Below are 27,373 nucleotides of genomic sequence, written 5' to 3'. Positions count from 1 at the left end.
TTCCTGCTGCACGGTGGCGACTGGTGCGTACGTACCGTTGTTCAAGTTAAACAGAAAGCTGCACATGTACTTGTCGTATACTTTTCCTCTTCTGTCTGCCTCATCCTGAGAAATGATCTGAAAGAAACAGGACTTGTAAGAGAGACCATCCCTTGTGTAACTGTAGCAGCTTAAGGTCAAATCCCCAGACCTCCTGAAAGGTGGGTTTATTCCCCGGGGCAGGACATACCCCCACAGTGCCGCTTTCAGCGCGCACCCGGCGCTTACCAAGCAGCCGCTTAAGTTCTTTCAGAGCAGATGGAAAGCAAGAGTTGCTTCTCTTCTCAAAGTCACTACTGCCCACCTGACTCAGGGGTTTATTACCATAGAATATAATTTAGTGAAAGTGGCTACTCAATTTTAGTACTAAATGATTTTGCACAAAATTCCAGGCATGTCTGAATTGAAATTCCAGCCAAGATAAAATGACATTCCAGCCTCTCATTCTCACACAAATCTACATCAATTTTTGGTGACATTTCAACCATCTTTTTCATTTCCTGAGTTTGGAGCCTCTGACAGCAGTGGCTGTACACTCTGTCAAGCTCGTATCTCTGTCTAAACACGACACCAAATTAGAGTCAATCTGTCAGTCCCTCACCAACACAACTTCACCAGTTAAGCTCATCTGTAACCAGTGTTCTCCATTCTCACCTCACCACAGTACTCAGAGATGAATTCATTCTTCTGTACAGGATCTTTGATGAAAATTCCCCAGCCTGCCACATCTGAAGGTGCCAATAGCAAGTGCTGTGGGATAGAAAAAAAGGTTTAGACGTGGCAGGCTCGGATTTGTGGGGGTTTTGTTTTGTTTTGGGTTGGTTTTAATTGTATCACTTGATTAAACGTATGCTGGGACTCCAGGACAGAAGACAAATGTGGATTCTTCCAATTATCAAATGCACACTAAAACTACAGCTTGTGGATCAGAAGTTTAACATGAAAGAAAAACCACATGTAGTACTTGAAAGCCAGTAAAAATTTTAGTTTAATCTTTAAATAAGGGCGTCTTATGGTTTAACCCCAGACAGCAACTAAGCACTGCACAGCCATTTGCTTACTCCTCCCCCCAACCAGTGGGATGAGGAGAACTACAGAAAAGAAAGTAAAATTTGTGGGTTGAGACAGAATAGTTTAATAACTATAGTGAAATAACAACAATAATGATAGTAACAAAAAGGAATACTGCAAAGAGAAATAAACCCCAAGAAAACCCAAGCAATTGCTCACCACCCACAGCCCAATTGCCTGAGCAGTGACCCACCCCTGGCCACCAGCACCCCCCAGTTTATACACTGGGTGTGATCTCTTAGGAGTCAGAATAGCCCTCTGGCTAGTTCAGGTCAGCTGTCCTGGCCATGCTCCCTCCCAGCTCCTCGTGCACCTGCTCTCTGGCAGGGCACGGGAAACTGAAAAATCCTTAACTCACGATAAGTGCTACTTAGCAACAAATACAACATCAGGGTGTTGTCAATATTATTCTCACCCTAAATCCAAAACACAGCACTGTACCAGTTACTTGAATGAAAATTAACTGTACCCCAGCCAAAACCAGAACAGGGTGTTCTATAAAAACACGTACCCTAAGGACTCCACACTAGAAAGGCCTGCAGACCGGAGCCTACTGCTGATTAGCTCAGTATTCGACCTAACTAGCTTGTGAGAACATGTTCTGGAGCAGAAATAAACCTTGGCTGGCTGGTTCATTTAACAGAGCTGAAGGGGCTCTCAGGGTAGACAGTATACAGGTTTGTGCATTAGAGTCAACCACCGAAGAAAGCCACAGCCACTATCTGTGTCTGAGCCAAACTTCCCTGTGCCGATCTGGGGAAAGACTGATGAGCTCTCACTTTGAAACAGGAGCCTATTTGCAAACTACAAGCAAAGCCTGAATGGGGAGCAGCAGATACTCTACTGCAGTGTTGCACAGAAAACACTAATTGGTACCTGACAAAATGTCCACAGAGCTTAAAAACAGCACAGGAGCAACTAACGTGAGCGACAGCTACCTCCCTTGTTCTCTTCCCCTCTGACAGCATGAAGGCAAAGAAATGCCATTCTCTGGCATGAAAATATAAAACCACCTGCAAACCAAGGCAATGGGCATCCAGCTGTGTAACTGTGTACGCACTTTCTTGGATCCTCTCTGAATGCTGCAGTTCTTGCAGGAGACGTTTTTGCTGTCCCAGTGGTCAGCGGCCCCGCAGGTGAGGCAGAGGTCGGGGTCGCACTCGCGCACGGCGAGGTAGCAGGGGCACTGCTTAGTGTTGCACTGGGCCTTGCAGCGGCACCCAGGAAACCTGTTTTGGCCTGCAAAGGAACACGTGGGAAACAAAAAAGCAAGTTTGAAAAAAGCACGTTGTAAAATTAAGACAGTGCAGATTATAGCGTATCAGAAAATTTAAAACAAAAACCCCACATTGCCATTGATATCTGTAGAGGACATTGAGAAGCAACCGTAAATTCTCTCCCTCCCTGATTTTACTCCAGTCTTCCTCCGTTTTAAGCCTGAAGACTGTTTCTGACTTCCTTTAATGGCTAATTAAGAGGGTCAAATTAACCTGAACACGTGCTCCTTTCTCACACCATTTGACACAATTTGCTGCTCCTGCAAGCACCGTCTGACGCCCGGACAAACTGCTAGCACAGAGTCACGTGCTGGGACAGTGGGAGAAACTCACAGATAGCTTTTAAGTGTTTTACTTACATTCTGAGCTGCACTGACAAAACTTCTCACAGAAGTTTTGAGCAATTACACATGGGCATGAGCTATCACAAGGCTGACGTGGATGATCACATGGCTGATAGTTGTAAACATGATTCGATGACCCATCTGAATAAAAATAGCAACATTTTGCAAAGTTGAAAGGTGTAAACAAACAACATGCAGTTCCCTTCACTCTTTAAAGCAGAAACTCCCTTTTAGTCATTTAACTAAGAAAACCCCCCCAAGCAACAAAAAAAACCCAAAACCAAACCCATGATGAGTGGGGTTAAAAATCCAAGACACCAAACCAGAACTGTAATGGCAGCAAGGTGTTTGTCACCGTTTGCTGCCTGCTTCCTGGTGCACTTCATCCTTCCCACCACTCAGCTGCTTTCAGTATGCAGACCTGGAAACTGTTTCTTGTGGAAAACTGGAAAAAGAAACTACAATGGTATAATTTCCTGTGTGAATATGTTCTAGAGGAACAGTATTCAGCAAAGTAAATTTGCTCAAAGTAATTTTTGGTCTGGAGCAATAGTCAACTTTCAAACAGATACACTGGAGAAATAACAGCTGGTCATTACACCACTGTACTTTCACAAGTCAGTTTTCCAATGGGGACAACACTAACTTCTTACAGGCAAGGAGGGACCCTCAGGGACAAGCCTGGAGCTTTACCTACAAAGCAGCGAGGAGAATTTGGTGTTACTTAAATTAAATTTGCTGTTAATACTGCTGAGCTTGTGCTGGGTTTGCATGTGTTCATAAAAATGCTCAAGTTAGCCATCCGCAACCAAAAAGGAGAGACACACAAGCTGATCAGTTATTTATGTTGCTACAAGTCCCAACCACTCTCAACAAAATTTCAGGTAACTATTTCTAAAATAAGCTGCTTTAAAAAAAAAATAAATAAACAAATACTGTTTTTTACTGCAGCTCCTATTGTTAATACCATTTGTACCTGTACGTCAATGAGGCCGTACTGAAAAGACAGTAAATTCAGCCTCCTGCCCTTTTTATTGAATTATACAGATCAATTCCAGTCACATAAAACAAACAGGACCTTTTGTCCCTACAATATCTGTAATAAGAGCTTACTCTATTTCTTTTTATTCCCCCTAGAATCTCTAGCTCCCCATGCAAGGTAGTATATAAAGGCCTAACATTAAAGGAACCCCAAAACCCCCCAAAAAAACTAAGACAAGCAATAGTAGGATCTTAAAAGTTCAGGACATAAATTGAATGGAAAGATGCTAACCCTTTTTCAGCTGTATCTTTCTGCAATGAGCAGCCCACAACCTGCAAAAACACAAAACACAAGAAGGTTGACAGGAACTCTCCTGCAGTGGGCTGGGAACTGTAGCTGCATCTCGCACCCATGCTCGACTTAAAATGGGAAATTTTCTGGTAACATGAACATCTACTAACTGTGCACAAGTCAGAAGTAGTTGCAGCAGTCACCTTGTCCCATTCTCTTGAAGCTGACAAGATCAATGCTCTTCAGGCTGCTCCCTCCCCCAGCCCACACTATTCCTCTGGTCCCAGGACTGAGTCCAGCAGCCCTCACCCAGCCCAGGATAGAGAGATACTTGAATTTGGATGGCCTTGAAGGAAAACCTTAGGGGAGGCTGAAGGAGCTGCTTCTAGCAGGCAGAAGGAAGGATATGGCTTTGCAGATATGGAGAGACCTGTCTAAATAGGGGAGTAAAGGTCTGTCAGCTGTTTGCTTCACAGGATGTGGCCCCAGCACCATACTGGTAGTCTCCTATAGGCCACAGCCAGGTACCACCCTTCATCTGCTAGAGCTCCACGTATATGGCAAGAGGAGACCACACCTGTCTGGCACAGCCACACTGATGCCACCTCAGTACTTCTGGCTGGACAGACTTCCCCCAGTCTGTTCTCACTGGTGGTGCTGTGCTGAGCCTTCTCCTTTCTACTTTAAACTCTGGATGCCTTTCCCTTACACCCTCAGAGTTCTCCTTCAGCATCCTTGTTCTTTAGCTGAGCTAAGCACTCCCTTTGCAAGAAGTGGTGATTTTCTGTGAAGCTGTGGTTTATTTTTAAGAACAACATGCTTTTGGTTATCATAACAACTTGCTAAACTTTAAAAAGTTCTGGCGAGTTACAATCACCCCTTTTATTTTGTATCAATTTCAAATGGCAAGCTCTTTAGGCATGAAATGTCAACTATTGTATGAACAAGTGTGCCAGACAGTCAAGGAAAACACCTGTCTGGACCTTAGGAACTGAAAGGAAACCCACACTTAAATTTCAGTAGCCTTAAAATTAAAAGAGAAAACAGGTTTTTTAAGTTTCTTTCAATTCTATGCCTTGAATTTCAGTGTACAAACACAATAAAAATGTAGATTAAGGATTTTCAAAGCTTATACTTCTTGGATTTTCTTATGTCATATAGCAACATTAAAAGAATGTGGGTGAAGCCTCATGCCCCGGCCAAATAATACTCTGCTAGCTGCACCTAGCAGCTTCACTTTCTGGGTAGATTTGCTTAATAGGGCTAAATATGTGAGAACACATGTACTTCAAAACCCCTACCCACAACCCCAGCTCAGAACACTTAGAAAGCTCTTCTGCCTTTCAGTCAACGCAATACTCACAAGTTTCCCCTCTGAAAAAATACCTCCTGCTGTAACTACTTATATAGGACTTTTTAGCTGCTACTCCTTTCATAAAAGCATATACATTTCTACTTGAACCAAGTGGTGTTGCTGATCCTCCCACCACACACTCCAGCTTTAGGTAAACAAGATTCTCTATGCAATTGTCCTTTCAAAGCTGTCAGTCTTAAAGTGCTCGGCCTTCTTACAAGCACTCGAAGGAACCCGTACAAGTTAAGAGACACACAGGCAGACTTGTCCAAGTCAATGAAGTTGAGAGGAGGGAGCAACCCAGAGACCCATCAGCATTACAGAGCACTGTAATAAATAGATGGCATTGCTATTAAGAGTGATTTGCTTTAGAAAAATAAAAAAGGCTACCAACATATTTATGAAGTATGAGGGATTGACTCTTTGTAAGAAGACAGTTCCCATAATTGAAATGAGGAGTGCATTTTTGACTTAAATTACTCTAATGGACATCAAACTACTTTTCTGTTTTGTCTGACTGGTATTGGTAAATGTTACACATACCATATTTTTGAAAAACTCATTCATAGAATCTTGTCTCTCAGTGCAAGATAATAAGGACCTAGTAGCATACCAAACCCTTAAAAACTTTCTGTGGATGAAATTCCTAAAACACTATTAGCAGTTAATATTAGGGTTTTATTATTATTATTATTTTAAATAGCTAAACACTATCCTAATATTTTAAAAGTAAAATGCCACTTTCTGACTAGTTGCCACCTGAGACTTTTTGGTTCCTGTGGGGGAGTATAGACTGTATGGACAACATCACCCGAATATGACAAAGGTTGCCACCATCAACAGCACATTAACAGCTCGGGATGGACAGAAAACTAAACAAGGCAGTCACAGTGGCAAAGGCATCAGCTTCACCACGCTTGCGACAGACTGGTGTCACACGAGGGGACAGCCCAGCAGGAAAGGAACAGGAGACACACAGTGGGAGCATGAGTTGTGGGGACTGACAGGAGACAAAACGAAGGCAGCCGCCAGCGCTGAGCAGTCTGACAGAAGGTTTGGTTAGCGCAGGCCAATAACCCACTCATTGGCTTGCCACCTCCAGAAACGGGCAGGAGGCACTGCCAGGTCCCCTCATCAGTGCACAAAGCCAAAGCCTGAATGAGTAACATACCAAAGGTGGACTAATTCATCCTTCTGCCCTATAATCTGCTATCTCAACCAGAAACAAGAGGCAAGATATCAAGACCCATGCACCAGAAAGCAAAGGCAAGGAAAATACAGAAAGTTCAGAAAAACGAATTGGAAACTCAGTGGCAGATTTCCAAGCAAGCAGGTGGACCCGTACATCTGGCTGCTGACATCTGCAGGATAGTCAGCTTAGAAAACAAGTGTTTCCAGAAGCATTATGGCATAAGCTGTCAAAAATATTGTTCTTCTCTGCTAACAGCCTACTAAATTTTGGCAGTGTTTTTAGAGGCACCAGTATTGGCTGATCAGGCAGTAGAAATGCATTCTTTGGAAAAATCTACACTAGCATTTCTTTCTCTGCACAGGGATACTCTGCTACCAGAAATAGCACTGAAAATTCAAAATACATGCCAATTATGTCAATATATGTAGTCAAATCATTGCAATGTTTGATTTTCTGACATCACTCAAAGACTTCTTTTGTCTCCTAAATCATATCTTCTCCACAACTCCCCCATCACTCTGAGACTCAGCCTTGCACCCAGATGGAACCTGAGAATATCTGTGCCAATGCCTCAGCTGCACCTTTTGCCTGTGAGGCTTTAATTCTCTATGAAAGAGCATCCTGACCTCCAGGCAGAACCCTGTAAGCTATTCACACATAGATAGTGAACAGCAGTACTGCAAAAGGTAGGGACAGGAGGAGGATAGTGAGAAAATGGGGAAAAACAAAAATGCTTTCAAATAAAGTTTACTAAATAAACTTACATCCAAACAGGGGATGAGAGAGGGAGGAAACCAAAAATAATCAAGCAGCGGCATTACATGGCCCTACAATCAGTAATCCTTATCAGTTCAGAGGAAGGAGTGCTGATTAGTTAAAGCAAATACAATTCAGCTCCCAGCACTGGAAGACAGAGATGCACATAGGAGAGTGCAGAGCACTGAAGTATTCTCCCTCTAGTGTATGCTCATGGCTCTTCAGAATCCTCCTTCTTCAGATTTTTCTGTTGGCTTCTATGTGAAGTACTCCCTCCTCCAGCAAAGAGTTTTCACAAACTGCCTGGTTAATCTCTGATACACAGGACAGGCTCTGACACTTACTGGCTCTCCAAAAGGCAACTACATAAAAAGTCTTCTCCTCTCATTGATCAGCCTTGCTATGGATAGCTAACAAAAATGACACTGGAAGGAGGGGAAGAGTATCTGTTACCACCCAAGAGGTGTGTAGTCTTGCCAGCATGCCTAGACGGGCACCAAGATTGCATGGGGAACAAAGTCTTGTAAGAGAATCTGCTATCCAATCAGTTACAAGAGGTCATTAAAAGCAGCCTTCTGATGCTGCCTTTCTCTTTGGCGAATGCTGCTTTTGATGAAAGGTTGTCTACCACATGTACTCATGGAAAGCCTGCAGACCAGAAGGTCCCTTTCAGTGGAAAGCTGCAAACAGGACAGAAGGGCCATCCTGGCTCTAGGACTGGATTTACTCTAGGAATGAATAAACTCAACTCAAAAAATTGTAAGAAACAGAGAAAGACTTCCAGATGGTTTTTCCAGTTGCTAGTTGTGTAACATCTTTACAGAGTGCTCAGATTACAGTAGTATGTAGGCGGGCTAAAAGGTTTTCCTTTTTTAAAACACTACTGCACACAGAATAATGGAGACAGCCTGATAGCCACACATCCTGTAAACTCAAATTAAAAAAAGAAAAATTATCTCCTTTCTTCAAAGATTGTTAAAGGAATTAAAAGGCATTTCAAAACTAAATTGCTAGCATAAAAGATGTTATTTGGGCAACTAATAACAGAACAACATCAAGAAACCCCATGCAATGGTATGTGCTTTTATTTATTTGGAAAAAAATCAAACCAAAAAAAGTCATTTCAAAACTTTGCCAAAACAATGCCAACCTAGTAAGGATAGAATCCATTTCAGCTTCAGAATACAGCTGAGCCTTTTAGTTGCTCTTTCCAACTAGACATAGCAGCACCATTTTTGTAGAAATTTGTGTGAACCTGAAAGCAAACTAATTCCCAGCTGTGTATTCCAAACTTGCACTATGGCTAGTAACTCCCGATTTAAACAGCCACGCCTACCAAGTGCCCCAAACCTTGCAAACTGTGCTAGGAGCACTAAATCAATAGCTTTTGCTGAGAACCAAACCTCTTCCAGATGCTCTCTGAATCTTTTCCTAGCTCACACTGGCTGCCTCTATACTGCAAAGCAGAAACATTCTACTCCACTTCAGCAGTATCTTTGGGCCAGTATCAGGAATTTCACTAAGCCTGGAAATAATAAGTATATGTAGACAAGCTAAGACAGAAGCAAGAAGAATTGATGGCAGAAGAACTGGAAGAACAAACTTGGGAGAAAATAAGGAAAGTTAAGGGAGGAAAAGGAAACTTTATGGCAAAGAGTGTCCTTATTGCTTGCAAAAAGAAATGTTCTTTGCTAATTTTCCGTCAGTTTTTTTATCTCCTACATTCTTATCCCTGGGAACAAAAATAATCAGTGCAGAGTCACATTTATCAAAAAATTCTCAAAAAAAAAAAAAATGCATTTCACTGACAGACAGCAGCCACCAAGTTTACAATTCTAACAGAGATTGTCTCGGGTGGCCTTTGCAACTCCAGCAAAAAGCTTGAATTTGTTCTTCATCGCAGCTTCACTTCAAATCACTTGTTAATCTGGCTCTTTAGTTCAAGTTCTGGTTTATAATCAAACTGGGGAGCTACAAAGCAATAATCTCTCTAAGAAAAAAATAGGCAGTCCTACTAGTTTGCTACAACATTTTTTGTTGCCTGAATCTTAAAAGAAACACACTTCATCATAAAAAACCCCATGAGTTTTCACTTATGAAATACATCATCATTGAATCCCATTATAACATTTGTAAATTTAATATTTATTGCTGCAAGCAAAATTATATAACAGTATCCTGAGTGTTACAGCAAGCTGCACAGAGTATGTCTAATCTAGACTTAGATTACTTGCAGCAATCAATCTATAAGAATCTGCTAACAAGATTCTGGCTGTTAAAGAGGGTAAAAAAAGAGGGAGGAGAAGACAAGTGACCAAACATTTTGTTTTACAGCTGTAAATTCTGCTTTCGGAAGCAAAAGGAGAAGAGTTGCATGACTTCCTCCAAAATACTTTCTGCTTTGATCCCCTGTATCTCCAATTTATCATTATGCTAAGGTTATTTAGTAACAGATTTACCTGTGTTTCCTTTTCTTCTTTCTGGGAGGAGTATCAACATCTTCAGCAGGGACTGGAGCAATAATACTAGATTCCTTTACTCTAAACTCATACACCTAACAAGAGATACCATAATACATCCAGGATAAATCTCTCACTAGTAGAAAGTTGCTCATTTTCTAAGTTAGTATGATTTCCTCCAACCAACAACTTACAGGTTATATCCAGTCATAGTCTCTTTTCAATACATTTAAAGTTGATTATTTTGTCACTTAAGAACAGATAGTCTGATTTAAACTTCCTGTAAATTTAATTTAAAAACAGTTTTAAGGCTAACTTTTATATATTTGTGGCATGAATTTTGGATCATAGCATTCTTGGGAAAACCAAGAAAACTAAATATCTTTCTCCTGTAATCAACACTAGCATTTCTATACTTCAGTCTTAAATGTAAAACACTATCGTCCTTAGTAAGTAGCTTCCCTTCTTACCTGCCTGCATGTTTTGGTCCCAATCAGTCTGGCAATTGCACAAAAGTTGTCATAGTAGGTACCAATAAGAACTCTAAACATTGAGGCTTCTGCACCACTCCATTCCACATTCTCTGGAGGCTCAATATTTGGCTTCATCTTTATCGGTGTTTGACACCTAGAATTTGCTTCTGTAATAAATATTTGAGTGTATGGGTCAGTGTAAGACTGTTTCCAAAACACTGCACAGCTCTTAAAAACATCCCTTTTTTTTTTGCCATTTGCTAATCTAAGTGCCACAACAAAACAATACTTCACACACCTTTTTAAAAAGTTAAAAATTAAGCAACAGTATAAATTGAAATTACAGTATCTCACCTCTACACATAAATTGAGACCATCTGGAAGTTTTCGTACACAATTCTATTTGATTAAACTCATTGTCTTTTCACTCAGTTCCCTACATTCCAAATACTTGGTTTCTAGGATTGCATAGCTCAACTTGTTGTTCTTTTAATCCTCTGAAGCACTGCCCCTAATTGAATGAAGAACCACTGCCCAGCCTTACCAGAGGAACTGGACGTTTCATCTTTCTTTTCTTCTTCTTCTTTATCATTGTTTTCTCCTCCAGTTTCAGTTCCAGCTTCTCTATCACTATCTGTGTCTTTTGATTCCAATACATTTATTGTAGGCGTGCTGGGCCTGCTGGTGTTGTTTGGAAGCCTCCCCCTTCGGCGCCCACCCGGCCGCTTCGGTGGTGTCTTTATGCGCTCGGCCGTCAAGGCAGCTGCAAACTCCTTTGCACCTTCCTAAACACAAAACGTTGCCATTTTCAGTAAAAGAACCAAGTGATTTCATCTGTGGTCAGGGATTGGGGCAGAACATGTTCTACTTCCAAACTCTGTAACTTTGCATTTTTTTTACAAATTAATCATGTAACAAAAATTCCGGTTAAATGTACTGTAACTGTGAACATAAATACTTTTGAGGTCATCATTAAAAAGAAACCCCACATTTACAAAGTACTGATGTCAGTATTTCAGTTCCAATCTCATTTTAGCTGCCAAGTGAAAAATAATTCACTAATAAATTTCTGTTTTCAGAAATGACAGAAGAAAATTATAATTTCCCACAAGAATACTCTTCAAAGTACAAGAGCTCTTCTTGCACATGGCACTTAAACAATACACATTCTGTAGTCTTTTAAAAGGTAATGACTGGTAATTTGTTTTCTAGAGGAAAGGTTTTTAATTGGAAAATGACATAATTTCTTACACTTCAAAGTTTAGAGGAAGCAGAAGATGTGAAATGACATTACTAAGGATTTCACCTTATTCATTTCCATCCTGTTGTTCCTTAAGAGTACAAATACTGCAATAAGGAGGTAATCATCTTTCTTCCCTACAAATATCTCAGGCTACATCTAATAGAGCTAAAAATTTTTCCTAAACAGATTTTCATTTGATGATTGGGAGTTAGCTCTTTTCTTTTTCACAAACTGAAGATATCATACTTGGCTGCAAGTGGCCCACAAGCATATGCACTATCACAGATCTAGCATATCTTCACACTAAGTGTAGCTTGCAACAACAGAGCTAACACTAGCACTTCATGAAGTCTAACATATGCAACTGTCTTACCAGATGTTGGTAACAGTGCAGTCCACAAGGCTTATTATCTAATGCTGTTTCTGTGTTCTTTCGTTTGTAAGTATTAGGAGTTGCGTGGAATGCTGTTGAATCAAAACATGACATTTGTAAGTTTTTCTGTAAAAAAATACATCAAATATCTAACCTCAAACAGTATACAGAACACATGGTTTACCAAGACTTTACTAAAACCAGAATAAAAATTATAGCAAATGGAAAAAAAAAAAAGCCACCACAAAACAAATCTCATCTAGTGACACTTGACTTACCACTTACACACAGAGACAGCACATGGGTAAGTTTTGCAAATGCCTGTTTACATCAGTGAAGACAATCACATTTGTTTCAATTATCAAGGAAGACTTGCTATATCTCCCTTCAACAGAACAGACTTTATTTCTGTTACCATGTTAAACAAGACCATTCAGGGCTTCTCCTACTGATGCATGATCATCTCAACCCGTAAGATCCAGGTGTTCAATTTCTATCTTGTCATAAAAAAAAAATCCAGCCCCACACACTTTGGAAAGGTAACGGACCCACTTCTCCTTTTTGTTAGTGAGAAGGACACAAACATTTTTACTGTATTAGTTTATCAGCACTCCACCTAAGCTGACAAGTGACAGAAGTTCAGCTCCCATATCCCAAGCTGCAGGGTAAAAAGTTGCATCACACAGCCACTACGGAACCAAACAACACCAGGCAAAGGAGCGACTGCTCTGTCTCTGACAGACTGTGCACAGCTCTGTGTAAAGCTGCCAAACAGTGGCTCAGAATGGAGCAGAACTGTGTATGTTACACACACAACAAGAGCACCTCCATAACAGGATGGCAGCTTCCTACCCCTTCACCTTGCTAGAGCTTGTCTCTACCAGCTCTCCTGCCACGCAATACCTGCCTCCCAGTACACTGTTTTCAGAAGGACTGACTTTCCCAGCTTTGCTGGAAGTTTTGGAAACTCTTTCACATCCCTTATTTAACTGAAGGCTGGAAAACATGCAGCTAGAGTTCTCAATAGAACACGCATACTCATGTTCCCAAATTATATTAGGAGCTTTTTGAAACACCATCCTTAGTTTTCTGCAGTTCTCTTTTAAAAAAAAAAAAAAATTCCTGCATGCTCAAGGAACAAATTCTTTCATTTTATATCTGTCTACCGACCTCAGTAGATACTTTTTCCCTTTAAATGTGCTAACAATGGCATCCACAACTGGAAGGAACAAAAATGGAGAATGCATTTAGGATTAAGGAAAAAAAAAAAAAAAAGGGGGAAGACTCCTCAGTGCAAGCTGTCTGATCTCTAATGCCCCACAATGGCCTAAAAGACACAGTTTGAAAATGCACGATTCCCAAGCACTGTAAAAGCACTTATGCTGCAGTTTTACCACAATTGCAGTTAGGCAACTGTAACTTGCAGTAAAGTTTTTCAACACCCAGCAAATACAAACTGCTAATGTTCAAACTGAAAGAAGAAATCCCTCCCCTCTTACCCATAATTAATCCATAAGGGCTGTTCGGTAAACATCAAATACATCCTTCTCCTTCAATAAGCCACCACCACAGGCTTTTCTACTCATCTTATTTCTAGATTGTGCATGAGGTTTCTCTTTATAATAGTCCACTATGCTTTCAAGACTGAAATGCAGTTCCTTCCCTTTTAAAGAATGTGGGCAGAGCTCACACATGTCTTCACGGACAGTTTTTAAAAGCAAATCTCATTTCAGTGATCTGGTTTGCAGCGTAGCTCCACAAACACTTGTTTTGGCAACAGTAGGGAGGGTGACCAGTGGTGGTGAGCACTTCTTAAGAGAGCTTCTGTGATGAAACCACTCCGTCTTGGAACCATCACTCCATGCTCCCCTCCCACAAGGGAAGGTGTGCTGGAAATCAAATCATAAATTCTATAATGTTATGCCTGTATTAATGACAGCAGCACACGGGAAGCTCAGAGAAGCAATCTGTTCTTCTACAGCTTGCTTAAAACGGTACAAACAATATAAAAGTATCACCAATCAAATATTGCATCACTTTCTCCAGATAAATATTTTACATTGTATAAATCTGGAAACACAAAAAAGCTTCAGTTTCCCACATACGGACATACAGATGTGTAAGAATTGTTTACAAGTAAAGGAATGTAATTTATGCATATCGCTGCTCTTGCACTCTCTTCCCCCACATTCCAGTTAAAAGCTTTTACTGGTACGTTGCTTCTCATGTTTCACGTATCCTTGAAGTGTTCACACATTCTGTAGGTAAAATACGTTAAACAACAAAGAAATCTTGCCATTTAATGCCAAGTTATTTCACCTTTTCCCAGCTTTTAAGAAACAATGAGACGATGGGAGCTCCCCACCCAAAAGTGGAGGGAAAAACCCCTGCATTTTGCAGCACTGCATCTTTGAATCTGCACAGTATATCATTTCACTCATTCAGAGTTGCCTTTTTTTTCTCCACAGAATTGTTTTATCTTCACTTCATACCACAAGGCAAATAATTTTCCAACAACGCAAAAATAAAACAGTAAAATATTTGCCAGCCATGATCCATTGAAGCCCCTGCTGCAATGTGCAGAAATCCAAACTATTCGTTTTACATGTCACTTGCAGATGTAAACATTTCTCTCACAAGTTCATTTGTGCCAGGTCTGAAAATGAGTGTTAGTTTTTTTTAAAAAATGGTTTTCCTTTAGGCAATGAAGAAATGTTTAGTTTGTAACACAGTAAAGCGAATCGCCTGACTTTTTAAACAACGGAGACTTCAAGAATAGGCTGTATCTGACATTTAATATTACAATCATATCTTGTATTCCACTATTCCAAACACCCAGCACAGTATAATACTGACAGCTACAGTCAGAATCTACCACTGTTATTGCAAGGTATTTTTTGGGAAGACTTATTACAAAGAAAGGACTCAGAACAAGAACAGAACTGTTTGTATACCTGTGTTATGAATCTTGCAAATATCAGTAGAAATTTAATTTCAAAAACCAAAGAAGACTTTGCAGAATTCCCTGTATAACTCCGCTTCATATTTCTTTGAGAATTTCCTTAAGAAAGTCATTCTAAAACTGCTTCCCTGAGCATGTTTTCTGTCTTGGAGATTTATTACCTGTCTCATCCCTAATGGCCTCAATTCTCAACTCTCTCCAGTCTGTTTTTCATGATGTGAAAGTACACAGGCAACAGTTTAGCCTGAAATGTACATTTGCTTCACAGTCGAGCTATTTGGGAAATTCTCCCTACCTGATAATTTTCCTTCTTCTAAATTCTTTGTTAGTCCAGACATTTAGCCATAATTCCTTGCTGTCAGCAAATGAAGTCGGTACACAAGTTTTTTCAGTAATGTCATCACCTGCACATAAAGGGATTGCCAGGTTGTCAAGGGGACTTGACATGCTTAAGAAAAAAAAATCTAATAACTTTTCCAATATTTAACTCAAATATTCTAGAACAAAGATCTGAAACTCCATAAAGTAAGGCTAACGGAGTAAGGCTAAGGCTTAAAAAAAAATGGAATCTAAGAGGGAAAACTATGAAAATCAAAGGCAGACCTAACAGAATTCCTGGGGTTTTTTTGATCTCTATGCCTTCTCCAGAGATCTGCACCTTTCAAAGTAGAACTCTGATCACTGTAGCCCACCATGTTACCAAAGTAGTTAATCAAAAATGTCATCTGCAGAAACCAGCACATCGTCCTGTAGAGCTTGGCAAATGCATGAAGTAGAACACAGGGACAACTGATTAGGGTGCTTCTAGAAATGTTACCAACTTTTAAAAAAATTAAATTCTTGCAGAGACACTGAAAACTGCTCGTGCAGCCTTCCAATAACCAGAGTAGCCTTTTTTTGATGAGCTACTTATTCTCAGCAATGAAACCAGTGGATTTTGACCAACAGTCCCAAAATTTCCCAGAAAGCAAAGCGGTCATACAACTGACTCTCTATTTAACAGGTAAATTCCTAGCTCTATACAGAAAGACACGGAGACAGAAAATAATCCTTTTTCTTTGGTGTTACTACAGCCAAAAGCAGAAGGGAGCAATGCATCCAAAGCAGTGGCCAGCCACTGTAGAGGTGGGATGTGGGTATGTCTTCAGGGAATGGTGACTAAAGCATCATTCAGTGTCAAGTCTGGAGGCTACAGTGCAAGTGTGTAAATCAAACTTCAAAAGATCTCTTTGCAATGATCAAGTACCAAATATATTTTTATCAGTGACAATGCATGGTGCTGCATAACCTGTCATGCAAAGCATTATCATAATCAGTGATTTCACACTCCTGCTTGACACAGACTACATCTTGAGTGCTTCCAGGGTGGAAGCGTTATTCTTCCTCCTTTCTATGGCCCTGAAAACCTCAAAAAGTGACAAAGTCTGGGCCTTTTTAAGTACAAGGCATGGTTTAAAATGAAGCCTTGGAAATACACCACTTTGGAAAGAATACTGACTTATTTCAGGGACTTGGCGAAAAAATCACCAGCAACAAGAACTTAAGAAATCTTTCAGCACAAACACCTGATCTTCCATCTGAAGATTAGGAGCACAGAGAAAGGGGGCACAACGCCTCTGGCTCAAAGGATGGGTGAGAACTGAGGTCCTTCAGCCTCTCAGTGACATGACTCTGGACTTTGTCATTGGCTGAATCTGGCACTTAAGAACATGTCAAAATGAACAACACTATGAACCCGCCCTTCAGAACACTAGAAGAAAAGAAGTCTCACACAGTTGGTGTCTCAAAACTGTGGACTGGTAAGCCCGGGTGCCCCAGAGTAGTAGATATCAAAACATGGTCCGTGGATCCTTTCAGTTCTACTTCTAACAATCTGCAAAAAATTACTATGGCAGGCAAATCTATATGAACTATGTAAGCAATCAAATATATGTGTATTTTAGAGGACTTTGTATCTTCACTGGAAAACTCCAAATTTTTAAAATTAATGAGAAAAATGGCCTAAAACCACTGCTGGCAAAGTATCTAAAATCTTCTGGGGTACTATGGGAAAAAGTTTGTTCTCACCATGTCTGGACAACGTTGCTTTCTTGTTGACTTAAAAACCAAAATCCTTTGGAAAAGTAAAACTAGATTGGCATTCAGTCTTCCTCCTAGACTACTGAGAGTGTCAAGAACTCGTAAAACCACTGCCAGAGGAGTGGGTTTGCCAAGAGGTGACATACAGCTTCACTTCCTTGTCCTACAGGCCAAGTAAGGCTGCACACAGCTCTTCTTGGAATGAGTCATCCAGGCAACTAAGACAACTCTAAACGAAACCTATAGCTTCACAGAACATGCCATGTTGAAGCTGGCTGGACAATGCAGCAGCTATACCTCCAGAAACTTACTGTTCTTAAACATTATACAGAAGTAAGAGCTGCTTTCTTTGTACTTTCAAGCAACAGAATGCAAGGAGAAAGTGAAACTAACATTCCAAACTCCAAAACCACAAACACTGAAGAAACTAGGAACAGGAAAAGCTTCCCCCAAGCCCCACCATCTGAGAACAACTCCAGTTCCTCCTTAAACTGAAATGCAACTAAGGGATACTCAAAAGCACCAGCACTGTGTAGTGCCTCCAGGGTGATGTACAAATACAGGCAGATTGCACGTGTGCTGGAGGAGGAGCTGCAGACAAAGCACAAGTATTTCCAAATGAACCTGCATGCACACTCACAGCAGAACATGCAAATGAACACAAGTCAAAAGAGAAAATGAATTTGAAATAGAGGGCATCATAATATTCAACTACAAGTAGAAACCACTTCATATTTGACTGTTAGATTCCCATTTGACTCCATTCTCAGAGAAAGAATTGTCAAGAAGCACTTCAGAATCCCTCTTACTATTCACACTTTGCAAATTCAAACTAACATCATTGTTAAGGCTCTTGTTTAATCCTTTCCCCAAAGGAATGGGGCAACACGACAGCAATTCAGTGGAAGAGATATCACAATTTCCAAAACTTAACTGTCTGGAAAATTCTTCAAATCATCAGGTACAAGCAAAGTGGCTAGAAAGTAACCTGAGAAAACAATAGATAAAACCGTTCATGGATATTCATTCTCCCTGTTGGAAAATGAAGCAAGTCTGACGAATAACCAGGTATTTTTATGGAGAAATAGACTTCATTCTCCATGCACAAACTGAGAAAGTGTAAAGAAAAACAATGTGGTTTTCTTGAAGAATATGAAAAGAGAAGTAATGTTACAGAAATTCTGTATGAACACCTACATACAAAAAGGGTCACAAACTGCTCCAAACAAGTGCATTCGGTTTTTTAAGGTATAGTTTTCACGGCAAAATTATGTCAACATGGACAAGTTGGTTTCATCAGCTTTAGCAATATTACTGCTTATATTTTTTCCTTCCCCTTCCTTCATTCTGTATGGTATCTTATGGTACTTTTTAAACTCTCCTGACTTGTAACAAATAAACAAGAGATATACAAGCACACTATAGTTGTACTCACGATGTAAGAAGCAATCATATTTAAAACAGCGTCTACAGAAGAGTGTGTGAAAAGAGTGCAGGCTTTGCTCCCTCTGAACAGATTTGGCATTTGGTCCATCTATGTTTGGTGTGCATTCAGGAGGAAGAGCTCCAGGAAGCTGCTGCTCAGTGAGTTCTTTGTATCTTAAAAGAAAGAAATATTTATTCAGTGTAATAATAATAATTTAAATAATCTTTTTTTCCAGTATCACTGGAAACAGTAACAAATTCACAAAAATTCAGTGACAAATTTTAAAAAAAAATAAGAAACCTGTGGCTGCTAGAAAGGCCACTCTGTCAATGATGTGACATTATTAATTCCACACTCATTAATACAAAAATAAAATTTGTTATGAAAGAATCCATTTGTTTTCTAGACTGTCATCTCCTCGTATATATTACTCACTATCACTCACTAACTCCAAAAAGGAGACTTTTTTTTAAACAAACTTTTGTTTTGCCTCTTAAAAAAAAATAACACAGATTATTAAACACATGCAAGCACCCATTTTACAATAGTTTGAAAGAAAGCCTAATAAACGCCTCTGTATTGTCTGACTTGGTGGGAACAGCCAACTCCCTTCAAGTATCACTTGCAGAAGTGACAAACTGCCACAGAACCTAGCTGCAAGGAAGACCATTCCTAATAAAGACACATTTAACAAAATCAAGGAATCTTTGTTTCATAAAACAAGGTTTTTTTAGTTTGTTCCATATACCAAGAAATACTTTCTTACTTCTCTTTCAATTCTTCTGCTGTACCCTTGTCTGGAAACATTGAGGAAATGGCTTCAAATATCTTGTCAGAAGGAAACCTCCGTGGTGGCTGGCTTTCTTTCTCTGTCAAAGAAGTAAAAAATTTGAAAAACAAACAACAGAAGTTATATTTCTGCTCCTTTGCTACTTAAAGGAGGTGTTCAGAGAAAAGGGACTTTGGCAAAATCCTAAAAAAAAAGAAAAAAAAAAAAGAAGAAACAAAAGTCTTATTTCTAATTTGCAGACAACTTAAACTGCATTGAGTGATCTTTCCTGCTGGAAAAATTCTACTAATAAAATGTGGAGAAATCCTTGTTTCACCAGCAGATGGAGATGGCAATTCAGTACTCTGCCTACATTAGAATAATGATATTTCATTTTCTGAGAAGCACCAAAGCATTCATTAGATAGCCAACTGATTTTTGGTGCATTTGAGTGTCTCATTATGCAGATAAAAACTGGCAAAATCACCATTTGTAGTATTCTTTGTACAACTCTTGAACTAGACAGCAAAGGAAATTAAGAAAGTTATGCTACTTTATACCTGAAAACTATCAAGGAGAAGGGTTCGAACAAATGTATCAAGTGATTAGAGAAAAATGGTTTTTTTTGGTTTTAATTTCTAAAGTCTGCAGACAGACGTACCCATCCTGTTACCTTCCCGATCTTTTTGCTTATCATCTCTTTCATCAGGATTATCATCTCCATCATCATCATCTTCATCATCACTATATTGACCAAGTGCATTGACCAGCTCAACAAATATTTCATCATTGATAAATCCACATTCTGAAATTCAGCAAAATTCAGAGTGAACAGAAAAGCACAAGGTACATATATGCAGTATTTTTAGTCACCCCAAGTTAAATTACACCCAAATTAAATTATAGCAGCTGCTGTAATTTATAGAAAACTATTTTTGTATTTTTCCCTTAGTTTCAATGTATGAATGGAGAAGAGTTAAAAATGCTCAGTATTTATTTCTTAGACTGACAACTGGGAAGGGGAGAAGGAAACTTGTTGAAATTTTTCCTTTCCTGACTCCTTGTGCTTTATCCCAGTAGACATAAATAAATCTCTCTTTCTTGGAAGTTAGAAGAATTATTTACTAGTTAAACTATTTAAGATATTTTATGCCAGAATCCCAATTCCTGCATGGTTGGGGTAAGACAGCCTGGAAATGCATGTAATCAATCTGTGATGCTATCCTTGGACATCTAGACAAGCTCCAGATAGATTTTTGGTTGGTAGTTCCATAGCATCCATTTCCCCACTACTGACCCAACTGGCAAGGTGATGAAAATTAATAGTTATATATAAAAAATTCAAGGTAAAAATGACAGATACAATGCTGTGTATATCTGCTTATTAGCTTATATTCTGCTGTGAAATTCAGAGGGCAGCACAGATAAGGCATTTCTGCAGAGAAGTAAATCATAGTTAGTGTTGACAGACTGCTGTTATTTTTCAGAAGATAACAACTGTGAACTGTGTGGGAACTGCAGTGCTTATCACCAGCCTTCTTAACCTGCACCAGGCTTGGATGTCCAGCTATAACTTGAAAGAAGCCAATAGTTTTATTCCTATGTAGACAATGAAAACAAACAGGTACCTTCATTTGGATAATTTAAATAATAGAACTTTTTTAATATACCCACACAGGTTCGTATGAATTTGTCTCCCAAAAGTGCAGTTACAGAGATAGTTTACAATTCTGGCTCCTACATGGGAACACCTCTGGATTACAGATTCCCACAGCATTTACATTTAATTACAATCACACAAAAGTATTAGTTATTGTGAGACTAAAAAAAATCTGTCTTTTTACTTCAATGCACAGTTTTGAAGGATCCATAATAACTGTAATACTCATACACCTGGGACTCAAGATGGTGAAACAATTTTAAAGCTAGACTCATTTAATAATAAATTAAATAAATAATAGAAGACATTTACTAGTCATGTCACCATTCTGACATAAACAGCTCTCTAACAAGGATGTCAGCAATCAATGCATCTGTAACAATATGCAAAAGCAAAACCTCATGAAACAAAGGCAGCAGCTATCCTGAGGCCATTAACAAGACTGGTGTACAACTGGGTAGTATTTCTTATTGAATTGCAGGTTTAACCTTCATGAGTGGCACACGATATACTCAAAAACGGAGTTCTCTTTCTCAGCCACTCCAGCATTAACAGGAATATAATCCATTTTAGAAATGATTCCCCATTTGGAGGAAGGGTGGGTAATGTTTCTGTGAAGGTGGAAGCAGAGCAGCCAGAGAAACCTTTACACTTGTAAAGTTCAGGTTTGTATAAACCAGCTCTCAGTAGGCACACAGAGCAAGTGAAAGGTTGATACTTCACTGAGACTTTAGCAAACTAACTGACAGATGGCATAACATATAGTCCAGCTCCCACAAATAAGAGATATAATAGACCTAAGAATCCATATATAGTGTGTGCCAACAGGAGGACACAACTTTGTTCTATAAGCTGACTTACAGAAAGGAAGTTTTTAAATAGCTAATAATTCCCTTAAAGGAAAATAAAATATAACAGAAACTAACCCACAAGAGGCTATTCTATCAAATCACATTTCCAAGGGCTGTCATTATCAGAGCTTTGAATGCTCCTGTCACTTTCTGCTAGGCAGGACACACACAAGGACATGACACTATTATATTCCAAAGCTCTGAGTATAACACTGAAGACCAGGAACTTCTCCAAGTTGCACCTAGGCATTATGATAAGTCACTGTATGATCTAGGAAAGAAGTTCACATCATATGTTTAATTTCTCCATACTACTACTTTAACATTGTGCAACCTACTGAAAACACAAAGCAATTTATTTAAATAAGGAAGTCTGTTATACCCAGTGCTCACACAATGTGGGGATTCTAGAGATCCTACTGTAACACACACACATCAGGCTTAACAAGCAACACTGACAACAATTATTTATGTAGGAAGAAGTGATTAGTATACCTGAGTGTTTGGGCTCACCTCTGTCTCCATGCACTTTCCCATCATAGTTCTTGATCAGTTCTTCAATAAAGGTACCATCCTGGTCAAGCACTTCATCTCCCATATATGGAATGTTATGTAAAACAGTTTCATCCTCTACCTAGTAACAGTAGTTACAATCAAATAATTTTAAATTGTGTTTTCAATTGACCACTTTGCCATTGCTATCTCCACAATCTACAAGTGTCCAGCTATCAGAGTTAGCTAACTGGCTTCACTGCTTTAGCACATTCACAATTAACTAGGTAACCCTCATCCTTGTTCAATTATTTTTTGCACTAATGGTGTCTGCCTCAAAATACCAACACTAGAGCTCCTAAGATGAAGGTTAGCAGGGTGTTCCCAAAGCTTCTACCACAGAAACACAGTAAGCCACCTATGGGGCAGCTTGCATGTGCTATGTTCATCCTCCCTCCCTTGGTTCCCCTTCCACAGTGGTGTGCACTGGAAACCATCCCCTTCGTTGTTTTGTCAAGAGATAAAAACAAAAATGTGTCTTCCAATACTACAGAATTACCTTTTATTGTTAAAAAACTGTAAACTTTCCTACTGATCATGATTCTGTAGCAGTGCGAAATACCCAAACACTAATAAATTGAATGCAAGTGGAAAAATGTGTGGAAGAACTCTGGATGTATACTGATAAAACTGGTTATTTAAATCACTTTGCTAGAATTGTTATCATAATAGCCAGTCAGCAAAGGTGATCATATACAAAATGAGCTGACGACTTTGCATATAGTGATGCCAGCAAAAAGGAAAGGTTGTATTAAGTTGCTATGTAAGAATGACCATTATGTGGGGACACTATTTCAGGATTAAGTTCTCTTTATTCCATAAATACTATTCTGCTACAGGTACATTGATCAATTGTCTTAAAGACATTCATATCTCTCAGAAAACATTTATCATTACACTAACTACATGTTTTCAAATAAATCTACATTTGTTAAATGCCATACAAGACAACTGGTCACCTGAATAAACTAAACTTAGGGTCTCTTTACATCAAGGTTTTAGAGATATTTAGGTTCATTGAAGACAGAGCTTTAGTTTGCAGTCTGTTACTTTTTTATTTTATTTGAGGGAGCATGATTATAACTGCCTTATTACCAATACTAAAAAGACAGGGAGGATGACTGGCAACAGATTTCTGTTTATTTCTAAAATTAACTCCTCCCTTTTTTCCATATATTTCTCCTCCCAGCACTTTTTTAAACTTACCATAAAATTCTGTTGAAGGGGGGACCAAGAATACATTATAGGCACAGAAGCAACAGCATTGAGAGTCTTCAGTGGGATGACTTGTTTTGGAAAATCTATGTCGCTGGTAACGGAACACTGAAATAAGAGGCTGAAGTTACACTTACACAGTAGTATCAGAAGCAAAAAGAGAAAAAGTCACAGAATAGCATTCTATAATGTACAAAATTCAAAGTGTTTGTTAAAATTAGCCATAACAGCCATTGAAAAATGCATCAGATTTTTAGGGCATAATAAGAATAGATTTAGGAGGAAAAACAGACATAAGGATTATTTCTATGTCACTGTCTCTGCTAGTAGATCATATTGTTTTTTTCCACTTAATAGTAAGTGGCTGTTATAGTGTTTTAGTCAGACTATTCAACCAACAATACAAATCATGTTTGTTATCTCAGAACAGATATAGAACCTGTTGCTGTTACACTGATGTTCGAGTATTTACTCAAGCCAAAGAGAGAGGCAATTGAATTCCCCTGGCTTTAGATCAATACACTGCAGAAATCATGTATTATTTATGTGTAAAAAAAAAAAAAAAAATTACTTTAATGCCAGCAAGACATCTTATGTAAATAAATCCTCCATATGTTTTCTTAATTCCTGCCCTGTTTCCCCTTTACTGTCTGTTTATCTTTATCCTATCCTCAAGACTTTGATTACGATCACTGCTTACAACAGAAAAATAAAAATTAACTCTTCATATGCAACTCTGGACATGCCAATGAGTTTTTCAGCTAAAGGACTTTCTGGTTTTTTTTTTTTTTCAGCTTCAGAGGTTTAGCCTCCAAAAAATAAACATGCCATAGAACTACAGACAACTTCTGGGTTATTCTTGCATCTATTCAACAGTTAATGAACACAGATCAACATTTCTCAAGTACTTGGACAGCAGTATGAAGAACTCTGTGGAAAAAAAGAAGTTAGGGACAAAGGCAGACAGCAACATACAAAGCTAGGGAAAGTACAACAAAGAGGATTTGGAGGTAGGTTACAACAAAGTTTAGAACAGCTATCATAGCTACCTGAAAGGAAAAAAGGAAGTGGAGACAAAAGATCTTTCTCCTTTCCAGAAGGGAAAGATGAACAGAGCTTCACATTTCTAAAGAAATACACAAAGTAATGTAACAAACAGTATACAGAGACAGTACCCCAGCAGAGAGTGACACAAGCCACTTTTATTTTCTTTTTAATTTGCAGAAAATTAAATTAGATTTCTGCTGTGTATATCAGTACTCAAGACACTGTCCTAATGCTAGTGCTTTATTCTCATTTCAGGTTCATGTTTAATTTTCTAGCTAGCAGCCAACTAGCACATTTTTCATGTATTTTTAAAGAAAAATACAAACCTAAAAGAATAATTACTTTTATCTTTGGAACTAGAAGACTCAGGCTGACAAATGAGATATGTCAAGATGATTTAAAGTGTTACTACGAAGTCTCAGTTATGTTGCCCTGTTGTTTTGGAATGGAACTCAGTGTAACATTTATTAGGCTAGCACAGGACATGTTATGGTTTCTGGTTGATGCTGAGTCAACCAGCCACTGCACAAAACCTGTGTCACCCATGACTCCCTGCAGTCCTCACTAAACACACGAAGGATCTCTGAAAATCTCATCAGGTCACTGAACTTTAGTCAGTGTCCTGTGCAACTCTGAAGAAATTCAGCATATTAAGAAAAAAATATTTAAGGTAATCTTTTAGAACCCTCACAGTTTGTCTTGATTCTGTCCTTATAAATTATGGCAATCTTAAATCAAGCATTAGAGCTCTGATTCATGAGAGACTGGATTTGAATTTAGTAATTAGTGTGCTCTATCAGTTTAGGCAGGAAATCAATTCAGGCAGGAAAATAACATAAAGCAACAGTGAACTAAGCTAAAAAAAAAAATCTTTTACTAATAAAAGTGAAAACTGAATGTGTACCCCTGTCTGTTATTATCAAAAGTTCTGATTCTACAGTGTTACAGGTATAGAGCAATACATGAGTAATGACATATTTTATCATGTTTAAAAGAAAACACTCAGGCAGTTCCTTGCCTGTCTGCACAAAACACGCACAAACACACCCGTGACACACATACTCCTAGTTCCCCACTAAAATGTATGAAAAACTAAAATCTCACTGATTTCCTCAAAGATAATTTGGTGTGGTTTGGTTTGGATCTTTTAACCTATTCACAATAGTCTTTTCATCCTCATCCTTCTGAAAAGAGTTAGCTTTTCAGATTATTCTCATGAAACATCTTCAAAACGGCTTGAGAAGTTTGGAGAAGTGTCTAAAGAGCAAGTGAGAATGAAGAGAAATTAACTTGGGCTGAATACATAAAGTTGCAGTAGGCTTAAATTAGTGTTTGACAGCCAACATGAAGCCAGTTTAGGTGCTCAAACTGCATCACAATCATGAAAGTGTTTTTCACAAATTTAGCGTCCCGTGTGCTTCTGCAACACAACAGTACATTGACTCAACTAACTCCTTTCAGAACCTCTATGGTTAAATGACTAATTAATACAAAGACAACTTTGTCAAGTCACTATGTTGACAGCTTTCACATGCTTTAACTCGGTAAGAACCAAAGTAACTACTCATTTGTACCACTGTGGGTCAACTCCAACAGGAGCAAGATAAGACTCCCAATATCGGCAAAACAAAACAGTTTGATTAAAGGATGCTGAGGTATGATCCAAGTATTATCAGACATAAACAAGCCTTGCTTTTGTGTGTCATTCATCGTTAGGTAGCCTGCTATGTATTTATTGCTTTCCAGAAGTCATACGATCAAAGTAAATTCTTTAAGAGACTCATACAAAAAAATATTTAGCTGCCAAATCACATCATGCTGGAAAAAAAACAGTCAACTTTGCAGTAATAAAACAAACGTGCTAACAACCTTGTAAGCAGAATTACCACAACACATGTTAACCAACCTCCCTGGTCCCGCGCAATGAGCTCACAGAAGTCATGATGTGAACAGGCTGTATCCGACGTTGTTTCCATTCTTGATTTAAGATCTCAGTTCTTTCCAGGATCTTCTGACGATTAGAATTAAACATACTCTAAAAATCAATCACAGTTGTAAGCATTACAAATAAATCAAAGACTCTAAATTCACCTGCTAGCATCTTAAAGCATCATAGCTTTTACCAAAACCAATAAACAAAACCAGACAAGTTAAAAAAAAAAAAAGTGCTCAAAACTCAATCATCCAGATTTTGTTTAAATGTCACTGAGGGTCAATATCATGAGGGTCATGATACCTTTCTTTGACTCAAATCATATTCTCATATTTAGAGACTCACAAGTTTAGCATGAAATTAAATTTTAAATGGAATTAGAGTATGTGGCAGAAGGTGCCACACTTGCTCTCCACAGTCTCTTCCAATACTTAACATGGCTGATTCATTTACACACAAATGTATCATACCTGTTTATAAGACCACAGAGTTAAGCCAAAATTTCAGCATGTTAATGAAATTGTTATTGCATGTGTTAACTGCAGATTAATTCACACTTCAGAAGAAAATGGACTTGTGTACCATTTTTTTTAAGCAACAGAACAAAAAAAAAAAAAAAATGACCGACCTTTACTTCATCCGCACGTCGGAACCTCTTGAGCTGTCTCAGTCTCATATATTCTGATTTCACACGTTTTCGCCAACAAATTGGTCCCTTCTCAGATTTTTTTCCTGTTTGACCCATGATTATCCTACAAGAGAAAATGTCATGTTTATATTAACAAATCTGAGACCACTGCTTATAGAGGAAGCTAGAAAAAAATTAAGTAGGATAGAGACATTTCTCTAATACCTCTCACATATAATTCCTTTAAAGCAGACACTTGCAATATCATCCCAATCCCACAACAAAAAAAAATTCAAAACATACTTAAGTGATAGACACCAGAAAAAAAGTCATTTTAATTATAAATCAGTGGAACCATTCACAATTGCCTTAAGCACTTCTAATGCCTCTATACAGA

The 27,373-nt window shown here is 38.7% G+C and overlaps 1 protein-coding gene across 5 annotated transcripts in view; it reads right to left on the bottom strand.

The window, feature by feature from the left end:
- The window catches only part of EZH2 (enhancer of zeste 2 polycomb repressive complex 2 subunit), a 28,894-nt gene extending 1,799 nt beyond the window's left edge, over positions 1–27,095 (bottom strand). The window contains exons 1-16 of one of the 5 annotated variants that reach the window (XM_008944431.1): positions 26,977–27,095; positions 26,322–26,450; positions 23,360–23,476; positions 22,115–22,235; positions 19,752–19,895; positions 19,088–19,190; positions 18,316–18,494; positions 11,855–11,946; positions 10,783–11,023; positions 10,236–10,405; positions 9,766–9,860; positions 4,005–4,045; positions 2,747–2,872; positions 2,171–2,349; positions 694–789; positions 36–117 (exon numbers count right to left, since the gene is read on the bottom strand). In XM_008944431.1, the coding sequence (XP_008942679.1) occupies positions 36–117; positions 694–789; positions 2,171–2,349; positions 2,747–2,872; positions 4,005–4,045; positions 9,766–9,860; positions 10,236–10,405; positions 10,783–11,023; positions 11,855–11,946; positions 18,316–18,494; positions 19,088–19,190; positions 19,752–19,895; positions 22,115–22,235; positions 23,360–23,476; positions 26,322–26,450; positions 26,977–27,093 (2,032 nt within the window). In that variant the 5' untranslated portion in view covers positions 27,094–27,095. The remainder of the gene's footprint in view (positions 1–35; positions 118–693; positions 790–2,170; positions 2,350–2,746; positions 2,873–4,004; positions 4,046–9,765; positions 9,861–10,235; positions 10,406–10,782; positions 11,024–11,854; positions 11,947–18,315; positions 18,495–19,087; positions 19,191–19,751; positions 19,896–22,114; positions 22,236–23,359; positions 23,477–26,321; positions 26,451–26,976) is intronic. The other 4 variants (XM_008944432.1, XM_008944433.1, XM_008944435.1 and 1 more) reach the window with 4 other exon arrangements.
- Between the last annotated feature and the right edge of the window lie 278 nt (positions 27,096–27,373).

Source organism: Merops nubicus, unplaced genomic scaffold (assembly GCF_000691845.1).
Source record: "Merops nubicus isolate BGI_N331 unplaced genomic scaffold, ASM69184v1 scaffold21967, whole genome shotgun sequence".
NCBI classification, from domain to species: domain Eukaryota; kingdom Metazoa; phylum Chordata; class Aves; order Coraciiformes; family Meropidae; genus Merops; species Merops nubicus.
The sequence above is the reverse complement of the archived record's forward strand: the minus strand, read 5'-3'. Positions and strand labels throughout refer to the sequence as shown.